The 24206-nt window shown below is 35.1% G+C and overlaps 2 protein-coding genes and 1 long non-coding RNA gene across 3 annotated transcripts in view; 1 reads left to right on the forward strand and 2 right to left on the reverse strand.

The window, feature by feature from the left end:
- The window catches only part of LOC142241886 (electron transfer flavoprotein beta subunit lysine methyltransferase-like), a 234446-nt gene that overhangs the window by 95943 nt on the left and 114297 nt on the right, over nucleotides 1-24206 (forward strand). The window lies entirely within an intron of this gene.
- On the reverse strand, nucleotides 5910-6711 carry LOC142241766 (uncharacterized). The gene is made up of 2 exons (XR_012723802.1): nucleotides 6572-6711; nucleotides 5910-6516 (listed from the first exon to the last, which is right to left on the reverse strand). It is a non-coding gene; the product is annotated as an uncharacterized LOC142241766 (long non-coding RNA).
- Nucleotides 14100-19187, reverse strand: LOC142239893 (uncharacterized). Its single transcript, XM_075311638.1, has 2 exons — nucleotides 14731-19187; nucleotides 14100-14661 (listed from the first exon to the last, which is right to left on the reverse strand). The coding sequence occupies exons 1-2, from the start codon at nucleotides 19185-19187 to the stop codon at nucleotides 14100-14102; spliced, it is 5019 nt and encodes a 1672-aa protein (XP_075167753.1).

Below are 24206 nucleotides of genomic sequence, written 5' to 3' on the forward strand. Positions count from 1 at the left end.
CTTCCCTTAAGGATTTGGGAATTAATTCCGAGCCAATCCAAATTATAACGGATACTTCAAAGTAAAAAATGTTTTCTTAATTCCAAAAAACTTTAAACCAAAGACACTAAATCCTCCAAATAAGTCTTAGCCTATATTTGAAGCGTTTTTATCTTAAATCTATAGTTTCAATATTTCAGTTAATTTAGGGACAATTCCTTTCAATCAAACATGTGTTTCTTTACTTTAAGGAAAATTAGCCTTAGTTTAAAGACATGGGACTTTAACGGAGGAACGCAAATTTACAAAATACAAAATGAAGCAAAGATTATAAACTTTATTTTAATTAAAATTTCATTATTTTAAAGAAATTTTTCCTTAATATTTTGTAAATTTCGCCTCCTAAAATTTAGGTTGCGTAATCTTTAATATCACGTAAATATTTTTTTCAGTGTAGGAATCAATATCAAAATTCTTAAGAGAAGGTCAAAATCTTTGGATTCTAGTGAACTTTTTTTGATTGCGGGCAAAAGGCACACTTTTGATGAATTTGATGGTAGCCGGCTATTTCATCATCCGTTGTGATATCCCATTTAAAGTTTCTTAAATTAAAGTTTCTGGATGCTATATCAAATTCTGGATTTATGAAAACTACTTTTTGTTTGAGTTTTAGAGATGAAATTCGAATGAAATATGATTTCAAATCTAAATTCGGTCTGACTGTCATCCATAATCGAATTACCTGGTTGGCGGTAATAGTTATGGATATGGATATGTTAGATAAAAAAAAGCAGATTGCATACCTACATAGGCCTCCTTAGTTCTTAATCGTTTTATACAGAGGAGTCTATAAATAATTATGAACCGATATGAACCAATTTTCGTATGGTAATTAGAGGTCCAAATTTCAACCGCATCAGATAAAATTTCTTACTCGATAAGGCTTCAAAGTTAAATCTTGAGGAGTTTGGTTTATATGCACGCAAAAAAATAATTCTTTCCTCCCAAACGAAATTTTAGACAAACAAAGTTCGTTTCTCATTTGCTTTTCGTTGAAAGGAAGTGTATTTGGAAGAAAAGTATATACTTTTTGTGATAAACGTTTATTCTTTTCCAGGATGTAAAAACAATTTCATAAAGACTACCTCAAAAAATTTTTTTTCTAGCTAATTGCATTTTCCCTCACATCTTTCTCACTTCCACGAAGTTTTTTAGTTATTAGCACCTTTTTCTGTAATACAAACAATGTAGAAGAAATTATACGATTTTATACATTTTAAATCCATGCAATTTGTAAGCCAACACACTATCCACTGAGCTATGTAGCCGTTATTGTCATCAATATACAATTACCCATATAAGTTATATTTATATAGCATAGCTTGCGGCGCCCACGAGCCGATAAAACAAAGATTATTTAACAAAAAAATACATTTAGTTGGGCACCGTGGAGCAGTGGTTGCTACGTCCGACTTGCATGCCAAGGGTCGTGGGTTCGATCCCTGCTTCGACCAAAGTTTTTTTTTTATTTTTTTTTTTATAACATATATTCCAGATATGGTCGGAAGATTCCGAAAAAAATGTTCAACATTACATTCTACTATATTAAATTTTTACTATGAACTGTAAAATGTGTCTTATTAAAGACCTAAAGTCAGAAAAGAACAGTGTTTGATATAAACGAAATGGTCTGTGTTGTTGGTTCAAAAATAACTTTTTTTATTGAAAAAATAAAAATTTTGTAACAAACGAATTTTTTTGGTGATAAAAGTGTATACTTTTCGAAGCAATTCAAAAAACTCTAACAAAGTAAAAACGTTTTCGGTACACGTTTTCCAAACGTTTTTTTCTTTGCGTGTGGGAGCTATATATAATTATGGGACGATATGGACAATGTTTTTTTTTTTGCATAGCTGTTAGAGCGCACATACTAACATCACGTACCGAAGTTCAACGGGATTGAATTATATTTACTCCTCCGGCTCCGGAAATCAAATCTGGAGATCGGTTCATAGCCCCAATTTATATATAATTATGGAGCGATATGGACCAATTTTTCTATATACTATCATCACATTTCAACCGAATAGCAAGACCAATCTGGGGTGTCGGTTTATATGGGGGCTATAACTAAAATTGGTCTAATATGTGACCTACATCAATAACAACTAATTGTACAAAGTTTCAAGTCGATAGCTTGTTTCGTTCGGAAGCTAGCGTGATTTCAACAGGCGGACTGATCGACTCAGATCGAGAATATAGTATAGTTTTCAATGTGTTACAAACGGAATAACAAATTTAATATGCCTCCTTCATATGGAGAATGATATAAAAAACAATGAAAATAAAATTAAACATTTCAGCCGAGTGCACCCATAGAAGGAATACGATCACGAGCAAGAGTAAAATGTTATTTTTGGATGGGAAAAATGGAGCATTTTTGACGCAAAAAAGTTGTTATCTCACCAACCATAAAAGACTTGCCGAAACCAGACACATCATTTCCAATAAAATAACATGCTTGCGATGTATTCCCAATCCAAAAATAAAATTTTGCTCTTGTATTTTTATAATATAAACAAGTATAAGTTCGGCCAGGCCAAATCTTATGTACCATGGATTGCATAGAAACTTCTCCGAAAGACTGTGATGGTTGTGGTAATACTTAAAAAATCTTAACATCGTCTTCTAAATTGTAAGTTAGACCATACGTGGTATATATTAGACAAAAACAAGTTTATACGGCCGTAAGTTCGGCCAGGCCGAATCTTATGTACCCTCCACCATGGATTGCGTATAAACTTCTACGAAAGACTGTCATCCACAAATTTCAACTCACTCGGATGAAATTTGCTCCTCCAAGAGGCTGCAAAACCAAATCTCTGGATCGGCTTATATGGGGGCTATAAATGATTATGGACTGATATGGACCACTTTTGGCATGGTTGTTAAATATCATATACTACCACCATGTACCAAATTTCAACCAGATCGGATGAATTTTGCTTCTCCAAAAGGCACCGGAGTTCAAATCTGGCGATCGGTTTATATGGGAGCTATATATAATTATGGACTGATAGGAACCAATTCCTGCATGGTTGTTGGATACCATATACTAACATCACGTACCAAATTTCAACCGAATGGGAAGAATTTTGCTCTTCCAAGGTGCTCCGGAGGTCAAATCTGGGGATCGGTTTATATGGGGCCTATATATAATTATGGACCGATATCGACCAATTTTTGCATGGGTGTTTGAGGCCATATATTAACATCACGTACCAAATTTCAACTGAATGAGATGAATTTTGGTCTTCCAAGAGCCTCCGGAGGTCAAATCTGGTCATCGGTTTATATGGGGGCTATATATAATTATGGACCGATATGGACCAATTTTTGTGTGATTGGGAATCTGTGGGCTATATATAACTATAGACCGATATGGACCTAGTTAGACATAATTGTTAACGGCCATATACTAAATTTCAATTGTCTCGGATGAAATTTGCTCCTCCAAGAGGCTCCAAAACCAAATCTCGGGATCGGTTTATATGGGGGATATATATAGTTATGGACTGATATGGACCAATACCTACATGGTTATTAGAGACCATATACAAGCAGAGAAGGAATATGATCACCTCAAACATGTTTCAAGAGCAAAATGTTATTTTTGTATGGTGATCATGTAACATGTTTGCCACTAAAATGTTATTTTCTCGTCAAATATAACCTGTTTGCCGAAATCATATACATGATTTCCGAGAAAATAACATGGTTGCGAAAACCATGTTACATGGTCACCACCCAAAAATAACATTTTGCTCTTAAAACATGTTTGAGGTGATCATAATCCGTCTCTGGGTGTACTAAAACCACGTACTAAATTTCAATCAGATCGGATGAATTTTGCTTCTCCAAAAGGCACCCGTGGTCAAATCTGGTGATCGGTTTAAATGGGGGCTATATATAATTATAGAACGATATGGGCCAATTCCTGCATGGTGGTTAGAGACCATATACTAACATCACGTACCAAATTTCAACCCAATCGGATGAATTTTGCTCTTCCAAGGGGCTCCGGAGGTCAAATCTGGGGATCGGTTTATATGGTGGCTACATATAATTATGGACCGATATGAACCAATTCCTGCATCGTAGTTAGAGAAAATATACTAACACCACGTACCAAATTTCAACCGAATCGGGTGAATTTTGCTCTTCCACGAGGCTCCGGTCAAATTTAGGGATCGGTTTATATGGGGGCTATATATAATTATGAATCGATGTGGACCAATTTTCGCATGGTTGTTAGAGACCATATACTAACACCATGTACCAAATTTCAGCCGGATCGGATGAAATTTGATTCTCTTAGAGGCTCCGCAAACCAAATCTGGGGATCGGTTTATATGGTGGCTATACGTAAAAGTTGACCGATATGGCCCATTTGCAATACCATCTGACCTACATCAATAACAACTACTTGTGCCATGTTTTAAGTCGATAGCTTGTTTCGTTCGGATGTTAGAGTGATTTTAACAGACGGACGGACATGCTTAGATCGACTCAGAATTTCACCACGACCCAGAATGTATATACTTTATTTCGATGTGTTACAAACGGATTGACAAAGTTAATGTACCCCTCTGCTATGGTGGAGGGTATAAAAATATATGTTTATACGAAATTTCCGAATAAATATATGTTTGCATCCAGAGATATAATATTTAAGAAAATGTAATGCCCCAAACATAATATGTTCTAACATATTAACATATGAATCCCAAACATGTTATACTAGTTTATAAACATTATATGCTTGCACCTAAAAATAATGTGCTAAAAATTTGAGTTCCAAACATAGTTTTACACCGAAACGTCCCTGTGGGGAATTGAGCTAACTTTAAGCTAACAAATGGTTAGTCAAAACGTAGTCGCAGGTAATTCAAAACCTAACCCATTTCCCATGTAAAATCCTATTCAGTTTTAATACGTGTTGTCATTGGAACGAATCAGCTCCCACTCATCCCTGCATAAGTTTCAGTTAACCAAAATTTAACTGATAATATATAAGCGCATTATAAGTTAGCTTCTAACTGATTAGTTTATGGTGAGCTCTCTGGTTAGTAAAATATTTTTTAATAATTATTTTTCATTCATTTCATTCTGAAGTAATAAAGTAATAAAAAACATATTCAATCTTTGTAACTACACAGAAAAAAGTGAATATTTGAATCAAATACAAAAATTGGGATTTCAATTATTTTTGTATTTGATTTTCAGCTTATTACAAAAATCATAAATTGTAAGGTTGTTGTAAAATTAATTTCAAATTGATATTTGTATTGATTAAAAAGGTAATTGGAATTTGTCTTGACATTCAAATGAGACTGTAATCAATACAAATACATTAGTACTTAAAATATTCGACGGTTTTAATTCAATTTGAACAAACTTGGTGTCATTGTAAAGCAGATCCCAAGTGCTATTAACCAAAAAATAAACTATATTTTTTCGGTATATATTTGGAATAAAACCTTGATAACTTTGCTAAAACTTTATCTATAGTTACGAGTTATACCTCAAAAGAAAGACAAGATGGTCTTTAAAAAGTAGAAAGTATAGGTCATAATCGAAGGAATGGAGGTGCCAGTAAAGTGCAGTTGCTCCAGAATCTCGTGTATGGTAAAATTCTCTATCACGATAAAATTTATACATACGTAAAAATTTATGAGTAAAAATGCTCTTTCGTGAAGGTGTGACTAAAATTTCTCTCTCGCGCATATCTCCAATTTAGAATAAATGAGTTAACTCACTTGTTGTTTTAATACAGCTACTCGAAAGAACGCGAAGATTTTTTTTGGGTCAAATGCGTCATAGTCTTCCGTGTGCTTCAAAGACTAATATCCCAATAACAATATATCCAGTTTAAGTTAGTGTATGCATTTTTTTTTGCTTAGTAACGTCAAAATATATGTTGACAGTTGTTTGGAAGAAAACAATAAATTTCGTACTTAGTGTACTTAAATCAATAATTTTTACACTTGGTCCAATTGAATGTAGTAATCGATGTATTGTGAAGACAATTATCGTGGAAATCGAATTTTTTATACACTTTTCCGTTCAATCAATTATTTTCGTTATTGACTTAATAAAAATGGTATTTGATATAATTTTTTCATTCAATTATGTGAATAATTAAGGAACTCTGCGACTAAGTTGGGTTATGTCTGGTTGTGAGTCGGGTAGGTTTAGCTTGGCAAGCGAAAAGATGTCGCGTGGCACGTGGCCTTTGGCTTGAGCGTACTATCCCACGGCGACGGGTTCTTTGTAGCGGATTGACCCTATAGGTGCTACTCATCGGCCAGCGGCTGCCATATCAGTGTATGAGTGCTGCATTAATTTCTTTCACCTTCATTTCATTTGAGATTGTGTTGTAGCACGTTGACTGCAAATGGGCTTCATCAGGGCTCCAAAAGGCTTGAATCATCAATGGTTTTCCTAGGTCTTTCCCTCCATTACAAAGAATTGCATCTAAAAGATAACAATAATCTATATAAGAAAATAATAAATTGATTTACTACCATACCCAATAAACATCAACGGTCCATTAAAATTTTTGTTGGGAGTTTCCATATATTTCTTCAATTTTACAATGTTAATTATGTGTTCTACACAAAAAAAAAAAACAAATTTCAATTATTAAATTGCATCCATCGGAAAAATGCAAAAGTTTTCTGCAGAAATGTATATACAAACAGAAATGTATATACAAAATCCAAATGACATTTATAGCAGTAAATATATTTTTTGTTTACTTATTTCATTTTTTTCTATGACATTATTTTGCTTATAGAGGCATCAGTTTTGAGTGGGCAAAAAGGTAACTTAGTACTGATCGAGAAGAAGTGAGTTTGAACAATATTCAATTGACACAAGGCTGCATAAGTATTGAGTTAACTAGAAGTCACCTCAAATTAGTTAGTAACAAGTATATACGGCCGTAAGTTCGGCCAGGCCGAATCTTATGTACCCTCCACCATGGATTGCGTAGAAACTTCTACTAAAGACTGTCATCCACAATCGAATTACTTGGGTTGCGGTAACACTTGCCGATGGCAAGGTATCTTAAAACTTCCTAAACACCGTCTTCTAAATTGTAAGTTAGTCCATACGTGGTATATATTAAACTGAAAGAAGGCCGATTAAATACGTATATAATTCAGATTGACAAAATTTTCTACAGAAATACAATTTTGACAAAATTTTCTATAGAAATAAAATTTTGACAAAATTTTCTATAGAAAACAAATTTTGACAAAATTTTCTATAGAAAACAAATTTTGACAAAATTTTCTATAGAAATAAAATTCTGACAAAATTTTCTATAGAAATACAATTTTGACAAAATTTTCTATAGAAATAAAATTTTAACAAAATTTTCTATAGAAATAAAATTTTGGTAGATTTTTTTTTGGCTCGAGTGGCAACCATGACCAATTGATGTGATTTGATTATGATTGGAGATCGGCTATATATAACTATAGACCGATATGGACAAATTTTGGCGCGTTGATAGCAGCCATATTCTAGCGCAATGTACCAAGTTTCAACTGAATCGGATGAAGTTTGCTCCTCCAAGAGCTTCCGGAGATCAAATCTGGGGATCGATTTATATGGTGGCTATATATAATTATGGACCGATATGATGTTAACTGAATTTTATTTAGCTGTCGAACTATGTCCTATTTATTAATTTTGTTACCTTTGATCTTTCCCGGTTGGAAAATGTCGTGAGTCTCCTGAATTTGTCGTGAGTCACGTTAATTGTCGTGAATCGTGAGTGACCGTGTGCCGTTAAAAATAGTTCGTGCGTGAGTACTGGTTGAAATTTCATTCACGCGCACACTTCTAATTCCATGTACATCAATAATTAACAAATCTTCTTAAATTTTTTTTACGCCAACCATTATTTTTAATAATACCTCTCTCAAAAGGTTCAAATCAAGTAAAATTGTAAGTTACTCTCGTGAGCATTGCACGTGCTTTTAGATCCTTATGAATGTAATGACGTCTTTTATAGCCTGAAATCTTAATTAAAATGCCTCATACCGACCACTGATCTCATATCGCCGTGATGATTACAATTTTGGTAAAACGCTTGACAAAAAAAATATTTATGGGTTAATTACGTAAATGACACGCAGTACATGCTGCCATCCATTCGTTGCGATCGTCGATGTCTGAGATGTACAGTTAGTAAATGAAAAAAATAATACAATGTTTGCATTTAGAACTGTCATTTAAACCCGACGCCTATCTCATCTGTAAATAAAGACGTCAATACGCGATAAATTTTGCTTCTCACATGGTATATCATGTGGCCGGTGCATTAGAATTGTTTGGAAGAATTCGAATTATTATCAATATAGCGTACCTTTAATTCATATTCTCAATAAATGCAAATTTCTCACGTAATTTAAAATAATTGAGAGAGCGAGCGAAAGAGGGCAAAAAGAAACCACATCTCGACAACGTTTTGTTTGCACATGGCCTAATATTTTGTATCACTTCTCCGAAACATAAAATCACGTGTTAATTAAGGGGAGTGCGATCCGTGGGGATACAAAAATTCATAGTAATTCATTTATTAGATTTTCTACCAAAACAGAAGAAGAAATTCTCTGAACAGCACAGATATGAGAAGATGTATTGTTTATTATATGTTATTGTAGAGATAAATATTTTCAAATAAAAATTTTAATTAATTCGATTACAACCACCAGAATGATGCATATGGTCCAACCAGGTGGGAGTAGAGGGTATAGAGCCATTGATAAGAAAACCAATGCGATAACTAAATATCATATATGAAATTGTCGAAAACGAATAAATGTCCTGAGTTTGTCATGACTCTGTGTCGAATGAAATCGATGTAATTATTTTGTTTAGTTATGCTTTAACAAAAGTCGTTGAAAGGAGAGGTCTCCTCCTAGTCAAAAAATCAAAATTTATTGCACCAATTTTTTATGGATCACATCCCAGCCTTGCTGAAAATTCGAAAGACATTGAAGAACCTTATTTGAAACCGAACAAATGCTACGTTTCCTGTAAAGTTTACGAATATTAGTGCAGCGGTTTCAGAGTTTACACGGAACATACATATGGGCCAAACCAGAAGAAGTGTGATATATTGGGTCAGAGATTTTGACCTAACATATCGATATATCGATAGGTATGGGCATAAACTATCGATATATAAAATTGTGTCAAAAATTAAATTAAAATTCCTGCAATTTCAAATTTGAAAACGATGACTTCAACATAACAACAGCGTTGATAAAGTTTAGCTTTTGTACTTCTCTGGTATTCTTTGAATGAACAAAGTGCCATGGTATCCCCGCGACATATTCGGTATGCTTTTCAATCTACTTTTAATTGGGAGCCACCGTAGTATAATGGTTAGCATGCCCGCCTTACAAACAAAGGATTGTGGGTTCAATCCCTGCTTCGAGCGTTGGATTATACCCTCTCAGTAATGCTGGTAACATTTCAAAGTGGTTTCACTTCAGTGAGAAATACCGTTCGTACTAGGCTATAAAACTGAGGTCCCATGTCATTGAGCTAAAACATGGAATCGGGCTGCACTCAGTGATAAGATAGAAAGAAGTTCACCACTGTGGTATCACAATGGACTGAATAATCGAAGTGAGCTTTAAATATCAGTCTGCCGTTATATTGTGGGTTCAATCCCTGCTTCGAGCGTTGGATTATACCCTCTCAGTAATGCTGGTAACATTTCAAAGTGGTTTCACTGCAGTGAGAAATGCCGTTCGTACTCGGCTATTAAACTGAGGTCCCTTGCCATTGAGCTAAAACATGGAATCGGGCTGCACTCAGTGATAAGATATAAAGAAGTACGCCACTGTGGTATCACAATGTACTGAATAATCGAATTGAGCCTTAAATATCAGTCTGCCATTATACCTAACCTAACCTTCTCACATTATTATTATGAGAACTCTATAAAACTTGCATCTTGATATATGCACTGAAAAAAATATTGTCGTGAGGCAAAGGATTACCTGCCCTTGCTTAGCATAGAAGACGCATTTCTCTCATCTAAAGTTTTTTCGATAAACTAAACCAGAAGTCGAGAAACTTTTCAATGAAGTCGTTTAGTAACATATTTGTAATTAGGTCACTCGTCTAAAGAATTGGTATCATAAAATGAAAGAAAATTTTTTTGGACTAAGGTCAAGTTGACTTTAACAGTTCTGAACAATTCATCAAAATTAACGAAATGTTCTATAAATTTGTCGTCTTTTTGCATCTTGACTACAAAGCAAAAAAGTGTTCAAAACTAGTACATGGTTTTTAATACTTTATTTTAAAAACTTTTTATACCCTCCACCATAGGATGGGGGTATATTAACTTTGTCATTCCCATAAAGTATATATATTCTGGGTCGTGGTGAAATCTGAGTCAATCTAAGCATGTCCGTCCGTCCGTCTGTTGAAATCACGTTAACTTCCGAACGAAACAAGCTATCGACTTGAAACTTGGCACAAGTAGTTGTTATTGATGTAGGTCGGACGGTATTGCAAATGGGCCATATCGGACCACTTTTACGTATAGCCTCCATATAAACGGACTTCCAAATTTGGTTTGCGATTGCTCTAAGAGAAGCAAATTTCATCCGATCCGGCTGAAATTTGATACATGGTGTTAGAATATGGTCTCTAACAACCATGCAAAAATTGGTCCATATCGATCCACTTTTACGTATAGCCCCCATATAAATGAACCCCCAAATTTGGCTTGCGATCGCTCTAAGAGAACCAAATTTCATCCGATCCGGCTGAAATTTGGTACATGGTGTTAGTATATGGTCTCTAACAACCATGCAAAAATTGGTCCACATCGGTCCATAATTATATATAGCCCCCATATAAACCGATCCCCCGATTTGGCTTGCGGAGCCTCTAAGAGAAGCAAATTTCATCCGATCCGGTTGAAATTTGCAACGTGGTGTTAGTATAAGGCCGCTAATATCCATGCCAAAATTGGTCCATATTTATTTTGTCAAAATTTTATTTCTATAGAAACTTTAAACTTAATTATATACGTATTTAATCGGCCTTTTTTAGTTTAATATATACTACGTATGGGCTACCTTGTAATTTAGAAGACGGTGTTAGGAAGTTTTAAGATACCTTGCCATCGGCAAGTGTTACCGCAACCCAAGTAATTCGATTGTGGATGACAGTCTTCAGTAGAAGTTTCTGCGCAATCCATGGTGGAGGGTACATAAGCTTCGGCCTGGCCGAACTTACGGCCGTATATACTTGTTTTTGTTGAATATATACCCCGTATGGACTAACTTACAATTGAGAACACGGTGTTAAGAAGTTGTAAGATACCTTGCCATCGGCGAGTGTTACCGCAACCCAAGTAATTCGATTGTGGATGACAGTCTTTAGTACAAGTTTCTATGCAATCCATGGTGGAGGGTACATGTTCGGCCTGGCCGAACTTACGGCCGTATATACTTGTTTTACTTGAAAAATAGCATAATTTCTACTGGAAGTCGAGACTGAATTTGGAAATTTAACACAGAATATCAAGCACACAAAATCCAAATTTTAAAGAGAATTGTGTCTTAAAAGTATCTTAACTTGAATTCTCCTCATCTTTAGCTCGGGATCCATCATTTATGTAAACACAAAATCTTTCGAAGTATGCGTGTCGTTTTTCGGGAATTTTAGTTAAAAAGTATACCAGGTCAAATCTTTTTCATTGTATTTTCATAGTGGAAATCTTGAAAAATGGAGTACAATTTAGTTCAACTCTCGTCAATCCAATATTTTTTCTGTTTTAAGGCCGGTACTCTGTTCGGTTTTCGCGTTGAAACTCCATACAAAACCAAAAAATGCGAAAAATTTGCGAAATTTTTTCCATTTGTGATACTTTGTTTTTTCGTGTTGAAAAACTGACGTTTATAGCACGGCGCCATTTGCAATGTGAATTAAGAAATAATTTATTTATTAAAAACTATTTGTGCGGGTTTATAAATCAAACACGGACCATATTTTTGTTCCGAAACTATACAAAGGATCAAAGGAATAGCAGATCAATTGCCCAAGGAAAAATAAAATGTTATTTTGTAAAAACAAGCAACAACCACCAACTTAATCCAAGATCGCTCCCTGTAAAATAGCGCTCCAAGCTACCTAAAAAAAACGCCGCTTTCTATGTGCGAAATAATGGTTTCCATAAAAATTTTTCGCAAGAATGAACATAGTACCGGCCTTTATATGAAAACTTAAAAATTACGAGATACTGGAGCATCGGTACCAGTTCTGTGATACGCCCGTCAGTGGCAATTTGCATTAATTTCGCGTAGTGCAGTTACTAGCAAATATTACATTAACACACCCATCTTCTAGGGGCTTTTATACCTTTATCTTCTTCTTATTTGTTTTACCTAAGACTTTTTTCAATCAATTATAAAGTCTTGTTCTAAAAAAAATAGACACTTTAGTCTATAATAGTAATAATAAAATCGCTATAACAGTCATAATTAAACAAATAAATGAGTCAAAAACCTATATTTCCTAAAAAATGTGGTCATAAATAAATTTGAAAATTTCTCGCTCAATTATTGGGAATTAATAATAGTAGTACATGTGTATATAAATAAATATAATTATGAATGGAGTTATTTCATTCACACTTGACTGAAATTTATCTATTAATGTCTACAAAGTTAATCATCACCCAAGTAAATCTGTCTTCGTATGGATAGTACTGAGACCGTTTAAATGGATGACTAATTCATCATTTTGTTCTGCCACGATTAAGTGACTGCTAATTTTTTAATAGCTAAAAAACAAAACGGCATAAAATATATTAAATCAGAATGTAAAGTTTTCTCGTATCATACCTACGAAGTTCAAACATTTTATATGAATCTTAATATTTTTGGTGTTGATTCTGAGCGCTCATTGGATGGCTTGGTGCCGAACTATATAATTAGCATTGCACTGGTGGTTAACTTCAACAAAATGCATATTAGGTTAATATTTTCTATCAGTGTGCGGTAACCAAAAGGGAAAATTTCACTATCCCATAATAACATGACATGTGCTACTTTGCAAACAATCCATTCATCCAGAGCCACTCGAAAATATTCCAAATATTCCCATGATAAACAAACCTGGACAAGCGCTGCACTCTTAATTACTATAAAAGGTAAAAGCAAAACAACGGAAAAGGCGAATATAATTTTAAAATAGCTTTGTTGGTTTTTCGTTGTGCTAAAAATAAATTGGCCCAATATGAAGATACCCACTTCTGGGAAATAATATTTCATGAACAAACAAACGTTGTTATCAGCAATTATTGCTGTGGTCTGATCCCGTCGATTGTTTACTTCAAAAAGGGGAATCACTTCTTGGCGAAATGTGTTTCAAATTCTTATATGAGATATTTCTGTGGCATAGGTATGCCAATATAGGAAAAACCACTTTTAATGCCTAAATACCAAGACAGCAGGACATTTTAACCCATTACCGTTCTCTACATGGACGAAAAAGACTGTTTTTCATATGTTTGGCTGTAACAATTATATGTTTGGAACTCAAATTTTTAACACAATATTTTTAAGTGCAAGCATATAATGTTCATAAACTAGCATAACATGTTTGGGACACATGTGTTAATATGTTTGAACGATTTATGGATTTCCAAATGACTAAATTGAGTTGCTCAAGGGCGTAAGTAAAAAGTCGTGTCTTTTACTTCAAAGAAAATCAAACAATCAAATGTGTTTCGTTTATTGCTTCAAATTTATACCTGATCAAAAACTGAAACGGTAATTTTCTATGTTATTCATTACAAAATTCGTAAACAAATTCAAAATGAGTATGACAGAGATAACTAATAATGAGATGTGAAAATTATAGCAGTTCAATACAAATATAATGAATAATACTGGTTTACAGTAGTTCGATACTAGAAATTTTATGAATAACAAAATAAGAATATTATTGAAATATACAGCTACAATAATTGGATAAATCCAACATTCCGGGGGCATTGAAAGACTCTGCTTTCAAGATTTTACAAGAATTGCTAACTTGCGTATGGGACGACGCAAAAGTCCCTTCGCCGTTTGAACGTCCGCTACTCTTGTCTTTCCATCTTTGCCCGGATACGTAGCGACAACTCGCCCTGTAATCCATTTCATTGGAGGCAAATTATCTTCGTGAATTAACACCAATGTATTCGGTGGGAGATTTTCTGCTTCGGTGGGCCAACGGTTTCGTTGTATCATTTCATTTAAATATTCCGATGACCATATCTTCCAAAAATGTTGTTTGGATGCCAATATACGCTTCCATCTCTGTAAATGGCTAATATCTTTAAAATCAATAACTGGTTCTGGAATTGCATTTAATGGTCCTCCCACCAAGAAATGGCCGGGTGTTAATGCCTCATAATCATTAGGATCGTTCGATGATGGAGAAATTGGTCTGGAGTTCATAATTGCTTCGATTTCTACAAGAGACGTTGTCAGTTCTTCATATGTCATTTTAGCATTAGCCAAAGTTCGATACAGATGCCCTTTTGCCGATTTCACCGCGGCTTCCCAAATGCCACCAAAATGGGGAGCTCTAGGGGGAATAAAATTAAATCTTATGAATTTTTTTGTACAAAAATCAATAATTTCATTTTGGAACAACTTGTTTGCAAAAGTTGCTTGTAAATCCTTCAAATGATTGTTTGTGCCGATGAAATTTGTGGCATTGTCACAAAATATATCTGAGGGCACGCCTCGACGACCAATGAATCTTTTAAGGGCAGCAAAAAATGCTTCAGTCGAAAGATCCGTAACAGTTTCAATATGTACTGCCTTGGTAACAAAGCAAACAAAAATTGCTATGTATGTTTTGTATGGTTGCTTTCCCCTTATTCGTAAGTATGTGTTAATAGGTCCGCAAAAATCCACTCCACATCTCTCAAAAGGCCTAGCAGGTGTAACACGCTCCCTTGGCAGATCTCCCATGATTTGTTGTAGAAGTTTCGGCCTGTATCGAATGCAGCTGGGGCATGAATTAACAATTTTCCGCGCAATGCTTCGAGCACCTACTATCCAAAATGACTGCCGTATAAATGTTATTAGTGCTTTAGGGCCAGCATGATAGTTACTAACGTGTATGTGGTGTACCAGTACATTTACGAAGTTCGACCTTTTTGGTAACAGGAATGGGTGCTTACTGTCGTTTGGTATGGATGCATGCTGCAGTCGTCCACCGACCCGAATGAGGCGTACATTTCCGACGTTCTCTATAAATAAACCAAGTGTTCTTAACGAAGATTTTATGGTTTCTCCCTTATCAATGCAACGAAATTCATAAAAAAAATGTTGTTGTTGTAAATTCCAAACAATAACGTGTAGACCATGCTTTCGTTCTTCTACTGTAATTGGCCCGTAACTTTGAGGTTTCTCTTTTAAGCAAAATCGGCGTAGCCAGCAAACGACACGTAATATCTTTTCATATGAACTTATTCTCTCAAGAAGATCTATTATTGCATTCTCTATTTTTGTGCATGGCAATATAGTTTTTCGAATTGCGGATTCAATTTCTGTTCTGTTGTCGTTATATAGAAACGTTGCAGCTGGCCATTCAGTTTCAGATTTTGCAAGAAATTTAGGACCTGTAAACCAAGATGAATTTAATAGGTCCGATACTACACATCCGCGAGAAACTATGTCAGCAGGATTACTATTTGTAGGAACATGTCTCCATTTACAATTCGTTGTTAGTTCTTGGATTTCAGAGATCCGATTTCCTACGAATATGTTTAGGGTGGATGAATGCATTTGGAGCCATTGCAAAACCACAGATGAATCACTCCATAAAATTGTTGAAAAATTGTAAAATTCAAATTCGATAACAATTTTGTTGTACAACTTTGCCAGTAAATGAGCACTGCATAGCTCTAGCTGTGGTAAGGTCCTCTTCTTGGTTGGTGCTACGCGGCATTTAGCGGTTAAAAGATTAACATAAGTATTTCCATTCGTATCGACAACTCTGACGTACACACAACATCCATAAGCTCTTATGGAGGCGTCACAGAAGCCATGAAGTTGGACGCTAGATGGAGAACTTGCCAAAACATATCGAGGAATTTTTTGCAACCGAAGGTTTTCCAAATCGTTAACGAAGTTTTGAAATGAAATCGTAGCCTTTTGTGGCAATGGAGAATCCCAATCTATCTTTTGTATCCATAAATCTTGCAACAAGACTCTTTGTTGTATTAAAATGGGACATATGAGTCCCATCGGATCAAATATTGATGAACTTAGAGACAAAACTGATCTTTTAGTCACAGCGGCATATCTTTTCTTAGGCTGAAAAGAAAATAGCATTGAATCTCGGTTAGAATCCCACAGTATTCCAAGTGCACTATTAAGATTTGGCTCGTTTATGTTTATATTTTTCATCTCAAATGCTTCGGATTTTAACGACGGATGATTAGATTGCATCTTTGCCAATTCGAATCCAGTTTTTCGAAGAATAAACTTTACTTCATTTATATTACGGGAGAGCTTTTCATAGTCGTCAGCTCCTGCCAATAAATCGTCAACATAAAAGTTTGTTTTAATAATATGAGCTCCAACGGGAAACTCTTCTTTGTATTTATCAGCGACATAATGGAGTGCTCGTATAGCAAGAAATGGCGAAGAAGCCATGCCATATGTTATTGTATTTAATTGATAAATTCGAATCGGTTCATCTTCGTGTTCTCTCCATAATATTTGTTGGAATTTTCTATGTGACGGATGAACCATAATCATTCTATACATTTTAATGATATCCGCTGTAAAGGCATACATATTTAAACGAAATCGTATAAGATGCAAAAATAATTCGTCTTGTATCGTGGGCCCTACGTGTAGTACATCGTTTAATGATATGCCTGAAGACGTCTTCGCCGACGCATCAAATACTACACGTAATTTTGTGCTGGTACTAGAAGGTTTTACTACACAGTGATGAGGTATAAAAAACTGTTGTTGACTAAGATTGACATTTTCTACTAGTGTCATGTGACCAAGTTGTTCGTATTCCCTCATAAATGCTATATACTGCTCTTTTAATGCCACATCATGTGCTAAACGTTTCTCGAGATTTGTGAGCCTTTTCAGAGCGACGTTATAGGAAGATCCAAGAAGCGAAGTGCTTTCTTTAAATGGAAGCATTATTTGTATTCTACCATTATCTAATTGCTCTACATGTTTAAGAAATGACGATTCGCATGCTTCTTGCTCTTCAGTATATTTTTTTTGTGATTTATATTCCACCTGTTCCAGTGACCATAGAAACTCCATTTGCATGTGTAAGTTTTCATCAAAATTGTTTTCATTGCAAGTGTGTAAAACTGTACGAGAGCCATCATATTGTGTTATTGGCCTGTAGCTTCCTGAGATTACCCAACCAAAGCTAGTTTCTTGTAAAATGGGTAAACTAAGACCTAATTTAATTCGCCCTGGTCTTAAAACCTCAAAAAAGCTCTCTGCTCCTAATAATAGGTCAATTCTCTGAGATTGGTAAAAATGTTCGTCGGCCAAATCCATTGGAGTAGGTAAATTCCATCCACGTGTATTAATATCCAAAGTTGGTTGATAACCAGCTATACGATTCATAACTAACAAATCTATGACATATTCTTCTTCGTTGTAGCGCGAACGAACCGATGTGACTACTTCATACTTCATTTTGGACGATACACCACCAACTCCTACTATATCAATCATCTTCTTCCTCTTTGTTAAATTTAGTTGCCGTGCCAATGTTTCAGTAATAAGATTCACTTGGGAACCTGAGTCTAAGAGTGCACGGCACAATTGGAATTCTCCCGACCCATCACGAACAAGAACGACTGCCGTTGCCAGAATCACATTAGTTGATGGTTGAATATGAGTATTAACAGCCACAGATGGTGTTGTCCCCGACTGAGACGTGGAGGGTGCTTCTACGTTGCTCACGATTGTTGTCCGGTGTAAAGTGGTGTGATGGGTTTTGCGACATGTCTTGCAAGTCGCCTTAGATAAACATTTGGAGACTACATGACCCTCGCCTAGGCAATTAAGGCATAGACCAAGCTTTTTAACCGTATTTCGTCGTAAATCGTGATCCATTGCTATATATTTGGCACATGAACTAATCCAATGATCTAGGCATTTGCATAACGCACAACACTTTTGTTGAGTGTGTAAAGATAATCGAGTCTGTACTTTAGACCCATTCCGGCGATTATTATTGTTGTTGGAGGTTGTGATATAAGACTCTGTAGACTCCAAAAACTGACATCTTCGTTGCAGACTTTTACAAAAAGTATCCCATGAGGGCAGCTTATCAAAATCAAGATTTTCTTTCCATTTGATTCTAGTTTCTACATCAACCTTTGTCGATATCAAATGGATAAGCATTGCATGGCATATCTGCTCTTCGTTTCCTAATGACTTAAGCGAACTGTAAATAGCCGAAGCACTATCAACCAAACTACGCAATTTAACAGCTGATGGTTTTTGAACATCTGGGAGATCATAAAGGTTTGATATATGTTCAAGAAAAATTAACGTGGTATTATCGTAACGTTGTTCCAATCTATTCAACGCCTTTTTGTAATTGTCGCTTGTTATTTGGAATGCTCGAACAGTATCTAACGCCTGTCCCGATAAACAATGGATCAAATGATTGAACTTTTCTATTGGCGATAACGATGTATCATTATCGACGAATTGCTTAAATGAAGATATAAAATTCTTATACGCGGAATACTTTCCGTCAAACTTTGGTAAATCAAGTGTAGGCAACTTACTCGTAGCGGGAATTGGAATAGCAAATGATGATTCAAAACCACCTCTTTTGTAGTTATCACCAAGTAATTCGATAATCTTCATTTTTGTTTTTATACACAAATCCTCAAGATCCGCCCTTCCACTATCTTTTGGATTTTTATCCTCTATTTCGTTTTGAATGGTTAATATTTGCTTGAAGTATGCCTCCACTAGCCCGAGCCTACATTCCAATTCTGCTGCAGAGAGCGACTCAGAGACCAAATTTTTTATACGAGTGATATTAGCTTTGGCTGTTTGCCTCTGCTTCAGCAATACTTCCAAATCTGCCATAGTTAACTTCACAATAGTCTGCTCTCCGTTATGATCTAATGCAAGTGACCCTGGAGAGAATCTACGGTTCTCTCCACGACGTGACAATTAAGAGTATACTCAAATTCTTATCTATTTAAGAGAATGCAGATTGATGTTTGGTTGATTACAATAACAAATATTATGGGCGACTAATGTGGAACAAAGACATTTGACGATGATTTGTCTACCGCAATTCTGAACAAGCTGTTAATCTTAATTTACCTTTCGTACGTGTATTTATCAAAAATGTGTCTTGTACAAAAAAAATGAATTTAGTTTTGCCAAACTGAACTGCTGCTACTAATTTTGTGTGTAAAATTCCAAACGTCTCGTCGAGAATACTTGAACCATGAATCCGTGATATCAGCAGTAACTCCACAATTGAATTTCAGCCAGATAATTAAAAATCGCTTCGAAATAAACTTTGGAATCGTGTCCAACGATGGGCGCCAAAAAATGAACGATTTATGGATTTCCAAATGACTAAATTGAGTTGCTCAAGGGCGTAAGTAAAAAGTCGTGTCTTTTACTTCAAAGAAAATCAAACAATCAAATGTGTTTCGTTTATTGCTTCAAATTTATACCTGATCAAAAACTGAAACGGTAATTTTCTATGTTATTCATTACAAAATTCGTAAACAAATTCAAAATGAGTATGACAGAGATAACTAATAATGAGATGTGAAAATTATAGCAGTTCAATACAAATATAATGAATAATACTGGTTTACAGTAGTTCGATACTAGAAATTTTATGAATAACAAAATAAGAATATTATTGAAATATACAGCTACAATAATTGGATAAATCCAACAATGTTAGACCATGTTATGTTTGGGACATAAAATGTTTGTAAATATAATATGCTTGGTTGCAAACATATATTAAATTAAAAATAGCCTATAAACATATATGTGTTTAGAGAGACCTAGACAGTATGCTGCAAGTAAAATAATGGAAGTAACCAATTGGCGACTTAAAAATATATCCACACAAAGAAAATGTCATTAAAATAAAAAACATAATATGTTTTAACAATAATAGAAACAATATTTTGTTTGGACCAATCCTAAAAATATATATGCTTGAAGCAAAATGTGTTTGGGGCATATATTACAGAGCGATTTTTTTGTTTGAGGGTGTATCCTCATATGAGGACACCTGTTTAAAGTCAAACATCTAACATATGAGCTACCCGTTATTTTTGTAATTGTAAATACACGTAAGACAGATTTATACTACATCTGATCTGTAAACAAAGACACGTGGTCGCAATTGATGAACAAGTATCATACATTGAAGCTCCCACTTACGGAAGCTTTATGTTACCAGCATTACTGAGAGAGAATAACTCACCGCCGAAAAAATTGACGCTTGGTATGCAATGAGGGCATTACACTACGGTGGCCCTCAATTAATTCATCACAATAGAGAGCTATCGCGAATAGAATCAACGCCACTTTGTCAAAATTCAAGCTGGCAATACTGTCGGGAATAAACCAAAAATATTGTAACATTAATTAGTCCTAACTTTCAAAAATCCTTGTCTGCAGGTTCGCATATTTTTTACTTCAAATGAAGTTCTTTATATGGATGAATTAAAATAAAAAGAGCAAATAAAACACTCAAAATAAGAAAGTACTGTAAGAAAAATATTAATATACAAACAAGTAAGAGTGGAGTTAAGTTCGGCTCGGCCGAAGCTTAAATACCCACCACACCGACAAAAATATTGTCGTGAGGCCAAAGACGTTTTTAAGTGACTTTGACAGCATATGAAGAGAAAAAGCTGAAAAACTGAAAAATTAAAATTCGTTTCCTAGAATCAAGTACGAAAAACTCAAATTAAAAGAGAATTGTTACTTTAATTCAATTTTCCTTTACTTGAATTCTGCGCTTCTTTGGCTCGGAATCAAAAATTGGTCCACATCGGTCCATAATTATATATAGCCCCCATACAAACCGATCCGCAGATTTGGCTTGCGGAGCCTCTAAGAGAAGCAAATTTCATCCGATCCGGCTGAAATTTGGTACATGGTGTTAGTATATGCAAAAATCGGTCCACATCGGTCCATAATTATATATAGCCCCCATACAAACCGATCCGCAGATTTGACCTCCGGAGCTTGGTGTTAGTATATGGTCTCTAACAACCATGCAGGAATTGGTCCATATCAGTCCATAATTATAGGTAGCCTCTATATAAACCGATCCTCAGATTTGAACTACGGAGCCCCTTGGAAGAGCAAAATTCTCTCAAATCTGGTTTGAAATTTGAACCCAAATAATTCGATTGTGGATGACAGTCTTTAGTACAAGTTTCTATGCAATCCATGATGAAGGGTACATAAGATTCGGCCTGGCCGAACTTACGGCCGTATATACTTGTTAATATTTAGTTTTTTATTATTGAAAAATTCCTCGGCTTTTCTTTTTATATACTCATATATATTTGCAAATTACTGTATTTTATATTTATTAATATTAATATTGAAAATTATTTGAACACTATCAAATTTCTAATGCTAATCTAATACCGTCATGTTAACTAAAGGGTGGTTACATTTTCAAGGGCCGATGTTGATTTTGAATAAAAACAAACTATTTAGGAAATTATTGTAATTTTATTTTATTATGATATATTGGTATTACTCAATTATGTATGGAACAAAATATCGGCCAAATGGGCGCCGCAACCTCGGTGGCACACCTTCATCCGATGGTCCAAATTTTCGATGACGCTGAGGCATAATGGAGGTTCTATGCCGTTAATGTGCCGAATTATCTCATCGTTTAGCTCTTGAATTGTTGCTGGCTTATCGACGTACACCTTTTCTTTCAAATAACCGCAATGAAAAAAGTCCAACGGTGTCAAATCACATGATTTGGCGGCCAATTGACATCGCCATTACGTGAGATAACGCGGCCATTGAATTTGTTGCGCAAAAGAGCCATTGTTTCGTTAGCTGTGTGGCAAGTGGCACCGTCCTGCTGAAACCACATATCGTCCACATCCATATCTTCCATTTCGGGCCATAAAAAGTTCGTTATCATCTCACGAACACCATTCACAGTAACTGCCTGACCGGCCTCATTTTGGAAAAAATACGGCCCGATAATGCCGCCAGTCCATAAACCGCACCAAACAGTCACTCTTTGTGGGTGCATTGGTTTTTCGACAATCACTCTTGGATTCTCATTCGTCCAAATGCGGCAATTCTGTTTATTGACGAATCCACTGAGGTGAAAACGTGCCTCATCACTGAAGATGATTTTCTTCGAAAATTGATCATCCACTGTTGCCATTTCTTAGAACCATTGGAACGTTGTTGGATTGTGCATCTCTCCATGGTTCAAATTGAATAAGTCTGAAATAGAGAAATGTCCAATAAAATTCGGAAAGAAACTTGGCGTTTAGGTGTGGTTCACATTCAACATCGGCCCTTACAATTTAACCACCCTTTATGACTTGTCGTGTATGTATTACATTTCACAGTTTGCTTGTTGGTACTACAAAATGCCCAATCAATGTTGGTCCCATATTTTGGTGTGCCAGCATTTTGATCTAGGAGTGATTTAAATCCCTTTGTTAGTACTTGTCTTTCAGTCAGGCTAATGGCTGCTTTTCTGCAGATGTTAAAATCACCATGTATAAAAAGTTCGGACGATCCTATTTTATTATCTTTTAAATCGTCTATGGCTTGGGACATCATAAACCTAAAATTTGTTTCTGGGTATGAAGGACTTCCATAAACTATCATAATATATGATTCTTTAAATTGTAGCGCGGTGTAATGAAAATTATGTTCACCGTTGCTCCATTCGTTTTGCAAAATTGTCTCAGATTCAATTAGCCTCTAATTTTTGACTTATGCTATAATACCAGTTTTTTCCTCGACTTTTGAATATGCGAGGTGAATCTAGTCGTGAAAGCAGCGTGAATTTGGTATTTCAAAGTACTCCTATTTGTATTGTGGTTTAAAGAGATCGCCTTTGTTTTCCCCAATCTATTGAGCTCAATTTTGACTGGATGCGTATCGGGTCCAGGTCGATGTCTATGCCTTCAAGAGGAAACATCGGGAGATAGGTCTATATGGACGCTATAACAAAACATGGGCCGATATATATAATATTTAGCACAGCTTTTAAATGACTTAAATTACCTCAAGAAATTCAGTCGGGAGCCCGGTCTATATGGACACTGAATGAAAACATGGACAGATGTACACCAATATACTTTATATAGTTGGAAACCAATATTTCGATGTGTTATAAACGGATTGACAAACTTATTATATATTATAAAAAAAATAAAAATGTAAAGAAGTAACAAAATCTGTTTTAGTTTTGTTTTTATTCTCCTTTAAATGGTATCCGAAATACTGATTCAACATTACATCCGAAGAAGTCGTTCGAAATATATACAGCAGGTATTTAAATAGTATTGCAATTACTTTAAACAACCCCAGAATTCGTCAATGACATCCCTACACACACACAGCAAAAGTTTATTGTTCTGAGAACGACAGACATGGAATCCAAGGGAAACTTATTACCACATTTAATTAGCTGGTAAAATTCATGTAAATTTTCTAGAAAAAAAATTATTTTCCTTGTATTTTTATTATCCCCAAATATTTAAAGTATGTGAAGGTCAATTTAGATTAAACACCCACCTTAACATAACAAAATAGTTAAGAGAAGGTGTACATTCGATGCAGAAGTGATGAAAACTCGGTTCAATAGAAAGTGCAAGAGTGCTATGTTAGGTTTCCCCCCAAAATTTATGTTTCTTCTCGTTTGGATGTAAAGTGTATCGTACATCTTATATGAACAATGTTGCCATGAATAAAGAAGCAGGAGGTCAACACAAGTTCATAAATATAAGCAAGTATGCACTAGTATGTTGAACTGTTGAACATTTTTTTGGACTCTTTATTGAATTTTAGTTTTCCTTATACGTCTGCTTTATTTGCGGTGACCACAGCGAGCAATCG

Source organism: Haematobia irritans, chromosome 5 (genome assembly GCF_050003625.1).
Source record: "Haematobia irritans isolate KBUSLIRL chromosome 5, ASM5000362v1, whole genome shotgun sequence".
Lineage (NCBI taxonomy): Eukaryota > Metazoa > Arthropoda > Insecta > Diptera > Muscidae > Haematobia > Haematobia irritans.

Excerpts from the sequence above, each read along its gene's own strand:
- LOC142239893 (XM_075311638.1), bottom strand. The coding sequence starts at position 19,187 with ATGGCAGATTTGGAAGTATTGCTGAAGCAGAGGCAAACAGCCAAAGCT. Across the intron at positions 14,662-14,730 it reads CAAGCAACTTTTGCAAACAA|AGCTCCCCATTTTGGTGGCA; the intron begins GTTGTTCCAAAA and ends TATTCCCCCTAG.